The following is a 17,986-nucleotide window of genomic DNA, read 5'->3' as shown; positions in this document are numbered from 1 at the left end:
GCTCTGTAAGACAAGAGTTTCAACTTTAAGATGCCAGTAGCTGGGAGATCAGAATGTGACTTTTCTCTTGCCGTGTTAATCCTGTAGGAGAAGGGTTGTTTGCAGTTAAATTTTAGCATATATTGCTGGGGCTATTTTTCTGGTGTGGACATATATAAATTTGTTTGTTGGTGCTTGCATCTTGATCAGAAGAATTTCCTTTCTGCTGTGATTGCGTTTTTCTGCATATTCATTCAGTAGCACTGTGAGTCAGAAATACAGGTATTTCAAAAATGCACCTGTGCACATCAAAAATCTGTGCAGAAAATGCATGCGTCCGCCTCTCTGCGTGCTTGTGACCATTTAAATGCATATCAGGCTATTTTTTAAAAATAATCAGTAATCAAGTTTTATGCACGATTTTGAGAGCAGGCTTTGAATATGTCAGTTCACGTTTGCACTTGTCTCATACTGGAAGGTGGAAGGGAACACATCCAATTCTTAACTCCTGTGTAGTCTAGAATCTTCAATAAAATCAATATATCAACGTCAATAATAGAATGAGGGATTAGGCACTGTGCTTTTAAGCCTTGGTAAGAAAGGCAGCAGTTATGTGGATATATAGATGTTAATAATAGTCAAATGTATCGCACCTTGCTTGGTGTGTTACTTTAAGTTTTCCTCCTATTTCTTGGTTAATCCTTCAAAGGGACAAACATAGAGCACGTCAGGATGGAAGGCAGGGGCGTCCATCTGCTGTGCTTGGCTGCTACCCGCTTAATTGTCATGAAATATTCTGGCTGTTTGTCGCAGTCTGTTAGCACTTCTAGCCAAGCTTTTACAGCAAGTGTCAGTGACATGAAACAAATGATCCAGCAGTTGGTTTCAATAAGAAGAACTAATGCAGACCAGGTGCGGCATTGCTGCCTTTGGTTTTTATAAATGGGATCACATAAAACTTATAGTGAGTGTGAAGTGCCCAAAGGGAGAGAGCGGATAATGTATTGCTCTGATTTAGCAAGTGGACTGGGAGTGGTGGTTAAGAGGGAAAGATGCAGATTTTTAAACTTTGCAGGACATCTCTCTAGGATCAGGACCAGCTTACCTAGATGAAAATGTGGTGGAGGTGGAACTGAAGAAACGTGTGAGATGCTGCTATTGGGTTGGGAGAAGCGAGAGTACAGTTTGTCACCTGAGCTGAAGCAGAAAGCAGCTTTCTGCAGTCATGTCTGGGTTTAGGGGGGAAATGGTCCTTGCTGTGCAGCTGAAGAGCTGTATTTGCAAAGATGTAATCATATATTGAAGGTGTCTTGAGTAAATAGACCCATTTGTGCAGGGCCACTTGAATTTAGAAACGTACGTCATTCAGAACCACTGTATTTGACTGTTTACTTCTTGGTCACTATATGTGCTCTCTCAATTTGATTTTTCTTCGGCTGTCCAACAAGCAGCAGATTTGCTGTAATAAATTTTAGAGTTCTCTGCACACTAGCCGAAAGTCAGATTTTGAAAAACACCTTTGGAGGATCTGAAGTAGAAAATACTTTTGAAAATGCGATTACACACACGTAGCTTGAAAAATACACACATATAGGTTGGCTTTTCCTACTCTTGAAATTTACTTCTTTCGCCTCTCTCTTTAACCTTGTAAACGTCTTAGTAATTTTTCTCCTCATTGCCTCTTTCTTGGACATTCTTACCCCCATGCTCTCGTTTAAAAGCTGCTAAGAAAAATAGATTTTCAGGTTGTTGTCTTTATTCAGAGACAGAAGACAAACCTTCAGACACTGAGGTTAGCATTGTACCTCTTTTCAGCCAGTTTTATTTTGCTTTTAAGCTTCCTCTTTTGCTCAGGTGTTCTTGTGGTAACAGGAAACGCTGACCACATATTAACAGTGACACAACCTCTATTCAACTTTAACCTTTAGATCCACCTCCACTATGACACACGCATTTCATTTTCGGCCTTCACTTGGTGTAAGCAAGCTTTTGATTTCAAGGAAAATGGACAAATTGTGGTTCAGATGAGGGAAATAAAGGGCAACAGTTTACATTTGTTAGCAAATAAGTTCTTTTTATAAAGGAAACTTCCGTGATGTGAAACGTCACCCTTGAATACAGAATTCCTTCTGCAATTTGGTGATCTGCTTTCTGAAACCAAGTTTGCAGACCCTGATTTATGAATTATTTAAATCGACTGAAAAGTGTTTAGAGCGTGTATTTAAGCCCGGCTGTATTCACTTGTGACTTCTAGGAGCAACATTACATCCTATATTTTCGTGAAGACTGATAATATCCTCTATCGATAATCTGAACTTAACCTTGACAGCTACAGTTCTGTAATTTCCATGCTAGCCCACATATATAAAAGCAAAAACCTGACATAAAAAGTTGTTCAGTAAGATTTGAAGGGGAAGTGTGATGTGATGGATGTTTTGTTTTATGAGCATGGAGCCCAATGTTTCGTTTTATTAGCACTGAGCCTAAACCCAGTATCGTTCCCAGAAGTCAACATGATGGATGAATGAGTGGATGTTAAAAGTATATTTCCTTTTTTTTCCTCAGGTTCTGCTGCTTGCGTGTGCAGAAGATTTAGAATGTGTCCCTGGATTCCAGCAGAAGGTTTTTTATATTGAACAGCCATTTGAATTCACAGAGGACCAGGCAGTTCTGAACCGTATGTTATTTTCATATATTACTATTGTGCAAAAATTGGAATTGCTTATGTATTCATATCACTCCTGCCATTTATCAGAAAGCTTTTTTTTTTGTACACAAGGTTTTGAATATCGCCATGATTCTGTCTGGGTTCCCCTGCATTGATCCTATATCTCTACAGACTTTAATCTGTTTCATGTATTGAAGATGGCAAAATACTATCAGTAATCATTTAGGGCATTATGAATATTGTGAAAAGTTGGAATCATCCACCCTTTTAAAAAGTAAATTTAGTCTGATTTTTTTTTTAATAGTCTTTCCTATAATCTTGCAGGTCAGGGCTTGCTTATCAACATTTTGCTGTTAATTTTTCTCTGCAACTCAGATTTAGAAACTTATATATTAGAAGTTGCATTCAAAGCTGGTTCAAGCCCAAGTTTTTCCACAGAATTTGGAGGAGGCTGGGTGAAGCCTGTGATCATCAGTGACAGCAAATTGTTAGGACATGTGTCCTACAACTGGGGTATTCAGTAATATTTCCAATGACCAAGTGCCACTTTATAAAATCCAGTGTGGCACTGTATACTCAAAGCATTAAACTGAAAGAGACTTAACTATCTTTCAGGCCTGGTGTTAGTTCATCCACATACTCTAGTGAGCAAGTGATACAACTTGTTCATTCAGTTCTGTGGCTTTTGAACTTCAAGACGATCCAACTAAGGTAGTACCTTATCCAATGGTCAATGATTTTGAGCACTTAAAGATACTAAATGCTACTCTTTTAATAAGTTCCAAACATACCAGCATTTTTACATGTGTTACGTATTATTAATAGTTTCTTTGTCTTGCTTGGTTACTTGCTGTTGAACCAGAAATCATTCTAGGTATGCAGCTTGGCATCTACAGACAATCCCTGGGTTGTATGATGTGATACATAGCGATGGTTTGGTGAAACCAAGAAACAAAAAGCAATATCACTCATTAAATGCACACATTTCCCATCTCTGTTCCCTCCAGATGTCACTGATACACCTTCACTGTTATGCGTGCTTGAATGAAGGCGTAATCTGTGCGCACTCATTTTAAAATAGCACTAATTTTTCAAATTGAAATGTACAAATTAGTTGTCAGAGTCTATTGAAATTACTTGCTTAAACATAAGTAATTCAACCTTTAACCGGTTTTAAAGTAAACCTTTTGGATAACGTTTTTAGTCTAAGTATTTTGATAAGTTGCTTAGTCTGACTTAGATTTTCAGAGGAAATTTAGATCATAAGTAGTAATGCTATTCACAAAGATGGGAGATTGTTCAGTTTAGAGAGGTTTCTAATTACTTTAGGCAATTTTGTTTTCTTTGAAATTCTTATTCTAAAGAGTTGATGAACACATTTCTACATGGTTAAAAGTAGACATTCATTGAATATAGGAAATATAATAGAGTTAATAAGCTTGCAATGTTGAAGACACATGTAATGAAAAGTGAAACCAACTTAATCTAAATTGGATAAAAATAACCTTTGTTGTATTCTTTGACTGCTTCTGGACTTTGAGGCTGTTTTGTGCTTGTCCTCCCAACTATCTGAAGGACGAGTTGGTTAATCCAAAGTTGACTGGGCTGCTCTGTGGTGACCCAGCAGATTGCACTGGTGTGAAAACAGTGCAGTAGCTAAGATGCCATCATTAACATGAGGAGGAGAGAAGAGCGGGACAAGACTTAGAAATGCCTGGAAACAATCTTCAGAATTAAATTATTTTAATAAGCAGACACTAAATTGGCCTAATGTGTAATGTTCGACAAAGACAGACTGTCGATGCGTGATTCTGGTTAATTCAATCACTCGTAAGCAGTGTGTCCTTCATGCAGCAGCATTAAACCTCTGCACAGTTTCTTCATTTTAGCTGTCAACAGAATTGATATTTTTAATTGTCTGTTTGAATACACTTTGCATGCTCTTGCGTCTCTTTATACCTATTACCCAAGAGCGGTGTAATGTAGCAGTTGCATTGCAATGTGAGGCTTACCAGGGCTATGTAAATTAATAGAGCAAATATGCAAAGCGGGCCTATAGCAGTGATTGCTTTTGTAGTCCTTGATAAGCCAAGGAGCTCCTTAATTCTTTTCTGAAGTGCAATAAAAGTCTTTTTCTTTTTTCATTTTTCAATTTAAACAAGGACCTACTGTACATTTCATTGGTAGCATTTCCCTTGTAATTAAACATAGGTTATGGCTGGTTCTTATGTATTTATTACTTCAACATATGGTAATGTTAATTATATTTTATATTTATTAATAGAAAGAAGGAAGAGAAGCCCCAAATGAGAGTACAGAATTTTGTCTTATTCTGATTTGTAACAACTCTTATCAAAGCCTGCTTATAAGCTGGCCATATTTTTACATTTTACTTTCCTAATTTTGTTGTTTGCTTTTCCTAATTGTGACATCTGTGGTATATGGGTGTGTGTTTTCTTTATCTCCCCCCTCTCTCTTTTGTCTGACCACAAACAGAACTGGGCATTGCTCTCCTACTTTTGATCTGCTCAGTTCTTCTCCCTGAGTGCCGTTTTCTTGAACCAGATGTTTGCTTGATATAGCGGGCGAGGATTTGTAAAACCACTTTCTGGAAATGCTGGAGGGGTCTGTTGACATAATTATTATTTTAATAAGCAATTGTTTTAATGGTGTGTGGTTAGTTGTGTGTTTGGTTTTGGTTCTTTGTGTATATGGGCTTTTTTGGTCTTTTTTTTGGGGGGGTGTGTTTTGTTTTGTTTTTTCTTGTAGCTGTTTGTAGTTTAGTTCTAGGACCTTCTGCAGTCAAATAGAGGAGATCATGAAGATTGCTACATACCTGATAAAGGGATAATTGAAAGCATTTAATTACAGGTTCTACACCTTTCTGAAACATTTGTGGCCATGAAATGCTTCCCCATCAGAAAGCTTTGGCAGGGCTGACAGGTCACTGGTAGTGATGATGCTCCGTCATGCCAAGCTGATAGAAAGTTCCTAATCAGACTCATCAAATGTGGAAATGTAATTGTGTTACATTAATCATGTTTATACTTAACGGACATGAGTCTAGGCTTTTGGGGGTGTTTTTAATTGACAATGAATCAAATAGTGCACTTGAAAAATTGAGGCAATTAACATAAAGACGTTAGGTGATGCACTGTGCATACTAAACTGGGGAATATATTGTCAGTGATTTAAATGTCAAAACAAAGGAAGTTTTGACCCTTACTTGAAAAGCTTTAATTTGGATGTTAATTAATTGCTGACCTCTTCTGTTTCTTACGTGATAGACTACATGTTTCAGAGCTTGGGCTGCTTGAAGATCAGGGCTTTGTCTCTCTGCATTTTGGTACTTCTTTATTCTGTGGATTTTAACAAAGACTTTTCTGTTCAACCATATTGAAAATCTTTGTTTACTCATATGATGGGAAATATATTAGCATGCTTATCATTAATGCTTAAAGGGAGTTCTTCTATTGTCTAGCAACAGAGATTTCCATGATTCAAACTGAATAATGGTCGTGGAAAGATAAGAGAAAATCATTCTTACTATTACAATATTATGTGTGTACATGGATCATGGTGCCGATCACGGTCACATCAAAACATTTCCTACTGACTGTCAGATGATGCCACGTGGGATTTGTGATTTATTGCATCCACTCTTCCCACTGATTGCTGTGCCATTTGACTGTACAGGTGGCCTCTTTCTGGGACTGTTTCATGCTGTCAATATTACTGCTGTAACGCTCGTTTATTCTGATCCATACAGTGTGTGTTATCACATACACTTGATTCATCTCCACCATAATAGCTATGTAACTATGAATTTTTCACATGTTTAGCTATACATGTCTATTGTGCATCCTTGCTGAAACCTAGTTGTGGCTTTTCAAAATAAATAAGTCTTTAATGCATTTTTGAATTCTATGAATGTCTTAAAATTACTTTCATTTCACATAAATCACTCGCCATGTTAAGAAAGGACGAGGTTCCTGTGTTGGACATGTGGTAGCAGGTTCTACGGAAATGTGTCTGTCAGCTTCTCTGCACAGATAGCAGAATGCTTTTTGTATTCTAAAATATATCTTAATGTGCACGTGCCTGTGTATAGAACTTGAAAATGAGAGCTGCAGTTCTGACACTTGGATACGTGATTAAGACCAGGCATCTGGAACTCTCTTATGCCATGTGGACAGAAACAGTGGTTGGAATTTGAAGGCAGACATTAGGGATGTCTCTTAATCACACTGGTCCCACTGAAATGGCTGTAGGAAGCCAAACTCATGTTACCAAAATTCCAGGAAATATCTGGTGCTATGCAGAATGGTTTCGAAATCGCGGAAGTGATTTTGAAAGTGGGAGACTGGGAATTTTACGACATGTGCATGGAGGCAGAGTGAGGAGTATCTTCAAAGGGAAGATCCTTTTGCACTTAAATACCTAGAACATTGCTTTTTAATTAAAGTTTGATGCTGAGCTCTCACACAGAGGGAGAAAACTGTGTATGTATTCCAAATATATATTGTGACTAAGTAATGTGTCTCTGAATAGATGTATGCAGATTGATGTAGCAACATAACAGAATATCATATCATATCATCTGTTAAACTGCTTTTACACATGATTAATGCAAAACAAAACAGGAAAAAATATTTGAGTGCCAGGTGGTCAGACAGTTGCCTTCCAAACAGGGCATGTCAGGTTATTAATGGGCCCTGAGGGGAAACTAGTTTAAAATAAACTGGTTTTTATGCATATACATTCAATTAAACTAATTTTTTAAAGGGAGGACATCAGAGTAAACAATGTGAAAGAATTATTTAGTCTCTGAAAAACATCTTCAGGGCTAAGTCCAAATCTCTCAGGGAGGCAGTCAGCTCTTCTAGAGTAATGGAAGGGGAGTCATGTGTTGGTGAAACCTCCTCTTGACATTATAATTCCAAGGTGGAGGAAATGAAGATCTAAACTCATAGAGTACCTTATCTATTTAGTTGAGAAAAACCAAGCAAGTCCGGTCTTTAAAAAAAAAAAAAAAAAAAGGGTGGCTAAGGATCTTTGCAGTGACAGAGAATGCTCTGTTAATGGCTTGGTCTGGATTTAGGAAGATAAAAGTAGCAGATGACTTGGTTGGAGATTTGATTTCTTTCTGGAGACTTGTTAAAATATGTGTAGTCTTTGGCTGATGTATGCCAGGTGTTCTTCTAGTAGTCTAAATCGATGACCAACTGTTCTGTACTAGCAGGATATGTCTCTTGCTCAGTGCAGTGCAAACCTGGTATTAATAATGTCTCCAGGTGCTTCAAAGGAAGGCTTCTCTGTTTGTTTTCAGTTGGCAATTCCAAAATAAAAAATCAGATTGACTAAGCTGTACTGAAAAACAACACAGGGCAAGAGGCAGCCTCGTCCTATACAGGTTATATAAACATGTTGGAAGGCTAAAATATTTAGTAAAATGTAGGCTGCTTAGCTTTGGACGCACTTAGCAAACAAATAATCTGATGCTAATTGATTATGGCTGACAAAATCTAGAGGGCTGTCTTCCCGAGGAAAGGAGGGGTATGGGCGTATGAGTTGTGGTAATGGAGTCGAGCTGGGGTTGTGCTGAAGAGGCTGCAGCATCAGCCCAGCTTTGTCAGGAGGAACCTGTTGTTCATTTCTGAAAAACACGCAACACAAATTACTACATGCTGAGATGTTAATGCATTTCTGTAGTACATAACTTTGTATCTTTACAGGCCGTATTTCTGACATAACTTTTAATTTGAGGATCTTAGGAAAGCACCATCCAAAAGAATCATGGCTTAGCTAACCTTTTCTATTATGTTTCAAAGTGCAGTGTGGACATTTAGCAAGAATTAATGGGAGTATGTGAGGTTAAATCTTCCTTTAAACAGAGAATCTTGTTTAAATTAATGATATCTTAAAGCACGTGAGTATTCTTGAAAGTAATTGTAGATGTAGTTCACAATTAATTCTTAGCTTTTAGGATTTCTCTCTGCTAATCCAAATCAAATTATAACTTTTCTAATGTAATTATGCTCATGCTTCAACTTGCAGTTTTTCTTTCCCTTTGCTTATTTAAAGCAGTCTTTCCTGGGCAGAGTGATCTGTCTGTATGCATCAGTTATTGTCTGTTTTAATGGACACATCTTGTTTTTACACAGCTTTCTTGTGGCATGTGATCTCTCTCGTGATCTCTCTTTGCTTTGAGAATAAGTAGCACTGGCAGTAAACTCATGAAGTCTTTCAGAAATGTATTAGATTGAGGCTTTTATTTTCTTCTAGCTTGAGGGCAGTGTTCCTGGTTTTGTCTTGTGTCTCTCTTCAGTTTACCCACCTGAACTCCTTCCTTTAGAGAAGGGAAAGAAAAAGTAACTTTTTATAGATTGATTCTGAACACCCTGGTCATTTTGGAATGACTTGGTACAAAGCACACAAACATGCACGTACTGCTTCTTGGGCAGACAAGTGGAGCTGCAGATAGCAGAGTAACTGCATGTCATGTTCTGTGATGTGAATATTAACTAAAAAGTTTGTGTTGTGTGTGTTTTCTAATCCCTGGAAAAAATATCAACCCTGGTGTGTGGTAGGGTTTGCTGAAATAAGAATCTGTGTAAAGAAAACCTGTCTGTGAGGGATTAACAAAAATCAGAAATTCCTTCATCAAAGAAACAAGGTAAAAATAAAATTGGGAGCCCTGGGAAGACCAGAAAGACAATTTCTGTAGCGATCTGGGATGTTGCTTTTCAGACAGGAGCTCCACTTTCAATACCAGCTTTGATTTGAATGTTTTTTTAAATCAGTGCAACCTTCTCAGCTGTGGAGAGAAGTGAAGCAGAACTGAGGGGCCTTTAAAGAAGGCAGCAAAAGGGAGGCAATAGTGGAGCAGCTTACAGGTAGCCGATAGCAAAAGAGAAATCCAATACTGAAGTTGTAGCCAGCATTGCTATGTCTTTGACACTTTGGAAAGACTTGCTAGCAAGTACTAGAACTTAAATTCAGGTTAAACTGAAATAAATGATTATCCAATTGATGCATGGGACCATTCTGCAGCCAGGGATTCAGGTTTATTCTACTGAAGGGCAAACTGCAGTTCTATTATATTCCTTATCAATGGTTGTGTGGTTGCCTTGGCTAGATCTACATTTATATATAAACTGAGTTGTCCTGTCTTGAAATTCCAGCCGAAATACTGAAAAGCAGGTTGTAGAAAATGTGTGCATTTTAAAATTTTATTTATTATAGTCTATAACTTGAATATATTTATATTTCCTACTAACCATACTGGTAAGACACATAGCATAAATGCATGCAGGCACGTGGGGTTTGTTTACCTTCTTTTTTGTGGCCTTGAACTAGCTGCAACAGAAAATGTGCTCTGGTTTGCTAGAAAACCCAATTGCCTGGTTACAAGGAGAACTCCTGCAGGCTTTATTTAGTTTGAATTTTAATTACAGTGCCAAGTCTCAACTCCTACAATAAAACAGTAGGGAGACCACTATAATTTAACCTTTATGAAACATTTAACACCAACCTATACAAAAAATATAACTTCAACTTTAATAAATATAGCGGGAGGCAGAATTCAAGGAATTAAGAAAACAAGGTGTGCATATAATATTTTTTACTTTTGGGAAAAAAACCCCGAACAACAAAAAACAAAACAAAATAAAAAAACCCACTAGTGTGGGCACCAAAGTGACATTGGTGCGTTTGGTTCCCTGTATCCATCTTGCACAGCTGGCAGAAAAATCTTTTTATGGTTTTATCATACCTTGGGGGGAAAGCAGTCCTGCTGTGAGGTATAGAATAAATGACACTATACAACCCCTATGGGAAACGACAGTGTATAAAAGACAGCGTTTGTTTATTTCCCCAGAAGTGTAAATTCAGGAAGCTTGAGGTGCCTGCTCATTCCTTCTGAATCTCTTCGTGTCACTCTTGTCTCCTCTCCCTGACTGTGTTCCCAGGATGGGGGATATTCCTGACAGTCACCTGTTGGGACTTGCACCCTTTGCCTGGTGCTCAGTTCTCCTGCTGAGAGTCACAGAAGAACGAGGTGGAGCTGAAGAGGAGGAACGGAGCAGGACAGTCCATGGGGATGTCAATGCAACAGCACTGTTGGAACATGAAGTGGATAACAGTGCTGGCTCCCAGCTGAATACAGCACCATAAATGGTCACAAATACAAGCACGTTTTGGGTTAATTCTGGCTAAAATACTCCCCGAGATGTTGCATGGCGCACCTCACAGTATTTTGTAGTTCTGTCATTGTGGAAAGGTGATTGAGAGTGTGCCCCAGGTCTTCCATTGTCTTTAATACCATTCAAAGCATAGTTTAATATTTTTTTTTTTCTGAAACTGAATTGAAGCTGTAAGCATGAGGATACTTCAAATGAATTGTTTTTTATGCCTCATAATAAAAAGCAAATTTGAAGATGTTTGCCAATGTTATAAGTTGCTTTCCTGTGACCTAAACCATTTTTGTGTTCATTACCTGTCACCTTTATTTTGCTGTTTGTTTGACAGATATGGCATTAACTGCCCAAACCTATCACCCTTTAATTGTACTCCTGATGCTATGTTTCACACCACAGTGTATTGTGGGTAGCTGCTGTTAGTAAGATGCACCTGTTTCTGTGGTGCCTAATGCTATATGCCAGATATACTGGGGAAGAGAAAGAAAGAGCACAAGTGTGTTTAAGCTTCTGGGAATGGAACTTTTCAGGACTCAAACTTTCACCAAGGTGGTGGTTCCCAGAACTATTCAAGGTTAAAAGTTGTCTTAAAGAGCTGTCACATAAAGAGTGGTATGTCTGTGTTGCTGTGGGGAAGAATGTGATTCCTCTGTTTGCATTCAAGGACAGGTTTCCTCTGCTGGTTTGATGCCTGAGGAAGGAGAGCATGAAGTATTTGCAGCAGAAATGCTCCTCTCTTTAGGTGGGCAATGTGCAGCTGCATCCCTGTTGACCAAAATGTTTCCCTAGACCCAGATGCCAGGCAGAAGCATAAGAGAGTTTTAGTTTTTCTGTATGACTTTATGTTCAAACAAGATGCTGGATGCAAAGAAATGCTCTGGAGGGTGGGAAGGCAGCTGTTGAGTGTTGTGGTCAAGGAGCTTCCCAGGGATTCATTGTGGGTGAAAGAAAGGCCGTCAACTCAGTTGCCTAAGAATGTGTGTTTGCTTGAATTCCTATTCCTTTGGGGATTTTTTTTTTTGGATGGTATTTTTCTTTGTTTTTACTCTAGGCTCCTCTAGGCAAAAGTGGTATTCAGCCTAGCTTGTATTTGTGGAGAAACAACTCGTGTGTGACATAGACGTGAAAATAGGAAATAGTGATATTACAATATTTTTCTAGATAAATGAAAGCAGTATTGTGGGAGTTATAGAGTATAATTTGCAATCAAAGAGCTCGCTTCATTTAAATTCTTAAAATTTATGTTTGTGACACAGGAAATAGTCTAAAATTATCTTTAATAACAGAGCCGATCAGTTCACTCTTCTGATAAATAAGAAAATGCGATGCTCCAAATGTTCTGTAAGATTTGGTGTTTCTTCTGAGAAATGTCAGATCTTACGCAGGTATGCAGAAGCTTTTTGGCATAATAGAGTAGCAGCTTCTGTCGACTCTAAATCAAAATAAGAAAGCTTATTAAAAATGATATTATTACTTCTGGCACTTTACTTTTATTCTTTGAGACGCTGTCTTTAATAGCTTCTCCAATAAAGTTAGAAGAAATTGAACCGTAGAAGTTTTAACACTTACCTAATAAATCTATTAATCTTAATGCTTCTGGAAGTAGTAGGCATTGACTACTTACTACTGTTTTTATAAGTCAGCATCATTTCCCAGAATTGTATGATACTAACTACAGTTATAATTGAAATGAAATTACTCGTACAATGAACTAGTGTTGGATGCATTTGACTTAACTCTTTCTGGTACCATAGCTATGTTTTAGATCCTGATTTAACGAAGTACTTAAGCAGCAACTTAAGTTTCCTCCATGCTCTATATAGAAATTTGACTTCAGTGTCCCATGTGCCTGAATTCTAGTACCTTCAGTGCAAGTTTTTGCTTGTGTAAAATATTTGCCCTTTGGGAAAGGCTTGGCGGTGGCAGAACTGTAAGGATTTCTGTTACCTGTGCAGCCATGGAAAAGCAAAGGCATACAAGTTTCCTACACGTGTGTCTTCTGTGCTGAAATGTGATTTGAGGTGATTACACTGAGAGTCATAAATACAGCAAGAAGTTTATCTTCCATGGCTGAGTGGATTTTCTGCTGAAATTTGTTTTCCTGCATAAGTCTGTGCCAACACGTGCATTCTTTCTAGCTACAAGTGGTACTGGATTTTAGGTAACTGAGCAAACAAATCTAGATTGGTCTTTTTATTGTCTCTCTTGATAACCTCTTAAATATAATGAAGCTCAGGATAGAGATGAATACTGAAAACAGGTGGAGAAGGTGCCGCACACCCACTGCCAGAGGGACGTGGGCGAAAGGCTCAACGTCGGGCTGCTGGCAGGGGAAACAGCTCCTGCTACAACAGCTGAAACTACCCCCTCGAGAACTGACAGATTTAAAAGTTTAATAAAGATTTAGACATTTGTTAAGCAAGATCAAAGGCCAGGCTTAACGTGACCAGATTGAAAATGGTAGGTTACAGGTAAAGGTCATAAAATTGTTCTCTGTCCGGCTTTAGTATTTATGCTGGTCTCTAATACCAGGTTTATAAAACAGTCTTTCTGCTAGAACTGGGGGTTTAGAAAACCCAGTAGCAGCCTCTGCTTTCAGTTCGTCCTCTGTGAAAATATCTGCAGGACTTTAACAAGTATTGCCAGTTTAGTGATGGTGGGAGAGAACCGGTTTCACTGAAGGTGAAATCTGCTTATTTCCATCAAGACACCAGAAATAGCCAGTGCCCACAAAGATCAATCAAAGAGCCTGTTTAGAACCCAAGAACATCAGAAGGTACCTCAGCGTAGCGTGTTTTGCCTGCTGGGGGGAGGGTGTGGGGGTGGGATGTGGGATACGACTGTGATGGCACTGGCTGCAGGTGGGACTCCATGGGGAGTTGGGTGGTGCTGGGCACCTCCTGCCTTTCTAAGTTGTTTAAAAACAAACCCCAAACAAACCCCCAACATTTCCTGAAATCAAACAAAACCCTACCAAAGCAAAACATGCTGCCCCCTGCCTCCCCCCCCCCCCCCCCCCAATAACAACAGCAACCACACACACAAAAACCCAAACAAAAAACCCCACACAAAACACAATACCAAAACCCACAAACTAACTCAACAAAACAAGGTAGAGCCCACACAGCAATATTTGAGCAAATGTGGCATATTAGCCAGCAAACCTCTGCTTCTCTTCCCCCTTCCTCTCATCTTTGACAGTTGTTGAGGTCTTATGTGCCACAGAGTATTTTCTCATCTTGGCTTTCCTGAGGAGCAGAGCTTTAACTTGGATCTACAGGTGCCCAGGAGAGTGAAATCTTAACTAAGCACCTAAGCCCTTGCTTTACCCTTCTGTTGTCTTTTCCTTCTATTGAAACTGTTATGCTTTTAAAGGGGTTAATTATGCATGGGTGAAATGAGTGACTCCATAGTCTGCTAACTTGCCTATTTCCACATGAGCAAAGGTCTTTGTTTCAGTCCTTGTTCACCTGAGCGCTTATATTTTTTTAATACTTTAAAAAAAATATAGCAAACAAGAGAAGCATTGGTGATTTTAAAATAAGTATTTTTATAGGTATCTTCGTAAGTATTCAGGGAGCTGGAAGCGGAACCTTCTTGTGATGTGTACAGGAAAATATTTGAATATGATGATTTCAAAGTATGCGGAAACGTTTAAACATCAGTTTCAGCAGGAAGCAGAGGAAAAAGCGCCTTGTTCTCTGGATTTTCAAGCCACATGTGATTAGAGTATTATTCCTTTTCTTCTTTTTCTTTTTTTCTTTTTTTTTTTTTTTTTCCTGCAATGATCAATTGCATACAACTGCAGTGACTCCAACAGAAGAGGATGACACAGCTTGCTGGTTAGGAGAGCTTTTCTAAGTAGAGGGGATAGCACAGGCTCCAGGAGCTTTGAGCAAGCGGAGCAGCTAACTTGGAGCCTTCCAGATCCTGGAGGACTGGTACACTGGAGCTACTGGTACATGAAGAGCATCAAGGCTCTTCTTCCTTAACCTTGTAGCTTTGTAATTCTGGAACCTACATTCATTAGAAAACCAGCCTTTGTTTGTCAAGAGGAATGCTCTCTGTTGTATTGAATTTTTTTTCTTTTTAAATGATTCCTTCACCACCTTCCGCTTGGCAGCTGAGCTAAAAATAAATTATTTGCACAGCTCTGATGGTAAATACATTTCCATAGAACACAAGACTGCGTTTCCTATTTGGAATGCCCTAAAGTCATCATTATTAATGACAAATGGCAACAGAAATTTGGCAGATAAATTAGAAACTTAGATGTTGGTATGAAGTGAGAAAAGCGACGTGGATGGCCTTGAAGGATCCTGAACATCTTACATTGTGCATTATCTGTTCCTTGTTCATTAAGAGGTTATAGGAAAGCCATACTCAGATTTATTTGCCATCTGGCTCACTCTATTAAGAGCAGTGTTATCAAAAGCAAAGGAGATTATGTAGCTGTGTTACCTGGGCCTGCCGTCCCACTTGCCAGCAGGAGACATGAATGGCTGGTATTTCACTTCCTTTTTGGGAATAGAGCTTAAGACTTCAACTTGAAGTGATAATGGTTGATTTCCATGAGATCAGTGGATTTAACAAGCACATAATTCCTCAGCTGTATCTACTTCAGGGACTTCAGATGGGAAAAGAATGGAGAAATCTTCCCTTGAAAGAAATTAATGAAACAAGGATGAACCAATTATCTTTAAAGCAGAATTTTTGAATAGCAATATCTCATTTGTTTCTAATAAATTAACCTGATCATGAAGGTCCTTTTGTGCCATGATGAAACCAGCAATGGCATTTGGCAGTTCTTCTACTGTCAAAACCAAATTCTGCAAAGTCTGATGTTCAGTAATGAATGCAAATATCGTTCTCTGTACCTTCCTCTCAATTTTGTGCTTAAAGAAATCTAATTAGAAGGATTGCAGGAACTGAAAGAAAATAGGGGAAAATATTTATTCCTTTTTCCCCTGAAGAAAGATAGAAATTTAATTGACTGTTTTTATCTAAAGCTTCTAAGGGTTTGGTGGAAAACTCCTCAAGTATACACACAATATCTTATACGAATTACAAAAAGTGCTGAACACTGATCTGTGAATGCTGTTTGTAGCTGACTTCATGAAGTTATGGTTTACTTTTGGAAAGTAAAATAAATTTCAGATTAACTTTGACAGGGAGGAGTTAAGGTGTGTGAGTCAGCACTTACTGAGACATTCCTGCCAGCCTGTTGGGGTGACAAAGAATTGCGATGGATATTAGCAATAACCGGGCTGACCTGAAAGTAAAGTTGGCAAAATAAGTTAAGAAACACTTTCCTGCCTTGTCTTGGCACACTTCACAAAAAAGTAAATTTTAAGTTAGTATCAGTGTATAGAACCAAATAGGTTTAGATTTAGCCTTTTTCCTTCCCTGTTGTCCTTTTGCAAAATAATGCTTTTAACTGTGTTAGAGGTTCTATTTTGAAATCTAGAACAGGTTTTTGTGTAAGTCAAGTACAGCATGAGAAAAGCAATAAGGGATTTCATTCTTTTTATCCACAATCTTTGAGCTATACTTAATAACCTTTTATAATAATCTTTCCACTATACTGGATTATGTATTGATTCTTTTTTTTTTTTTACAGTAGCTCACTACAGAATTCCAGGAGGAAAATAGGCTTTTAGATGTCAACCTGAAACTCTTTACAATTCTGAATATACTATTACATATAATTCTGTGAGGACCTAATCATACGTTGTTAGATTTCAGTGAAACAACTCATTGACTTTACTGGCTGAGACATGAATTGAACTATTGCCATGTTATTGAAAAGATAATAAGCATTTTGATTCAATTTTCAATCTCTTTCATGGACTTGTATTTTAGCTCTGCTACATCTAGCAATAGGTAGAGTTCTGCAGTCTCTGACTGCAGCTGTCAGGGAGACACTTGTGGAGTTGGCCATAAAAGTAAAAATTAGTTACTTTCTTTAATTGTAAATTTTGTTGATGGAGCTATTGCTGATGCCATGTGTTACAGGGGAGGAACATGGAAGATGGTTGCCCGGGCTCCTCTGGTCAAAGTTCCAGAGGTTAACAGCTCTGTTGCACGCAGAGGTCTCTGATCATTGGTTTTTAGTGGCTGCTGTTACAGAAAGCAAGAGTGGCATTTGAGAGAGACAAAGCACCTTATTAAAGTTAATGCCTTTGATTTGCCTCAAATCATCTGTAATCCATGTGGACCTGTCATAATTTATACCTTGCTTGGTCACAGCAATAAGTCTGAAAGTGTCACGGAGTCTGTGTTAATGCTCGTGCACAAGAGAAATTACCTGTACTGCTTGCTGAAGTTGTGGTATTTATCTCTTATTGCTTAGAAGGTTATTCTCATCTTAAATGGTATGTCTCGTTACTTATATTGCTCAGAAAAAAAGGATTAAATACCAAGAGAGGAATATAATAGAGGTTTTGCTTCATAAGATAAATAAAAATCAATTTCTGTTTGTTTCTAAACATGATAAATGTGGCTGGGTTTTTCAGTCTTGAGCCTCCTGAGGATAATCTTAATAGGATAAAGTGGCCTTTGAAAGGCAATTAGCAAGATTCCTATGAAGTGGTCCATGCATGTGCAATCCTCAAACCCCTTCTAATTAATGCTCATCTTAATTCCATTTCTTGGGTTTTATTTACTCATTTCACGTATAATGTATTTAGTTCCTTTAACCTCGCTCTGTGATTTGAAAACACGTTACTGTGTTTCAACCTCACTTTACATTCTAACTTATATTGTACCTGTTGCTCTTGCGAGCAGACGGCAGCCTGGACACAGCCTGGTTGCTCCAGCGGGACTTGGGTCCCAACACTCCAGAACTATTTCTCATTAATGTGGACTGACTAGTGAGCTTGATTGCTTCAGTTTTGAGATAGTTTGGGGTAAGTTTCTTAGGTAGATACAAAATTTTCTTTGGCATAGAGGGGAGAGAGTTATATAGCACTTAATACTATGTGTATATGAAGATTGATCTGAATCAATATAATGTCTGATCAATACCAATAATTAGTATTATAATGATGCTTATGAAAAATGAGATTAGTGAGGAAGACACTGGGCTTTTTAGGTTGGAATTCAATACCTTGTGTTGGCTCTCTTGGTTTTATTCTAGAGG

At 38.2% G+C, this 17,986-nt stretch overlaps 1 protein-coding gene across 1 annotated transcript in view; it reads left to right on the top strand.

Annotated features, from left to right (window-relative positions):
• The window catches only part of CDH13 (cadherin 13), a gene marked incomplete at both ends in the record, with an annotated part of 462,319 nt that overhangs the window by 86,058 nt on the left and 358,275 nt on the right, over nucleotides 1–17,986 (top strand). The window contains one exon of the mRNA XM_080352001.1: nucleotides 2,545–2,656. Coding sequence (XP_080208127.1) covers nucleotides 2,545–2,656 — 112 coding nt within the window. The remainder of the gene's footprint in view (nucleotides 1–2,544; nucleotides 2,657–17,986) is intronic.

Source organism: Nesoenas mayeri (genome assembly GCF_963082525.1).
Source record: "Nesoenas mayeri genome assembly, chromosome: 12".
Taxonomy (NCBI): Eukaryota; Metazoa; Chordata; class Aves; order Columbiformes; family Columbidae; genus Nesoenas; species Nesoenas mayeri.
The sequence above is the reverse complement of the archived record's forward strand: the minus strand, read 5'-3'. Positions and strand labels throughout refer to the sequence as shown.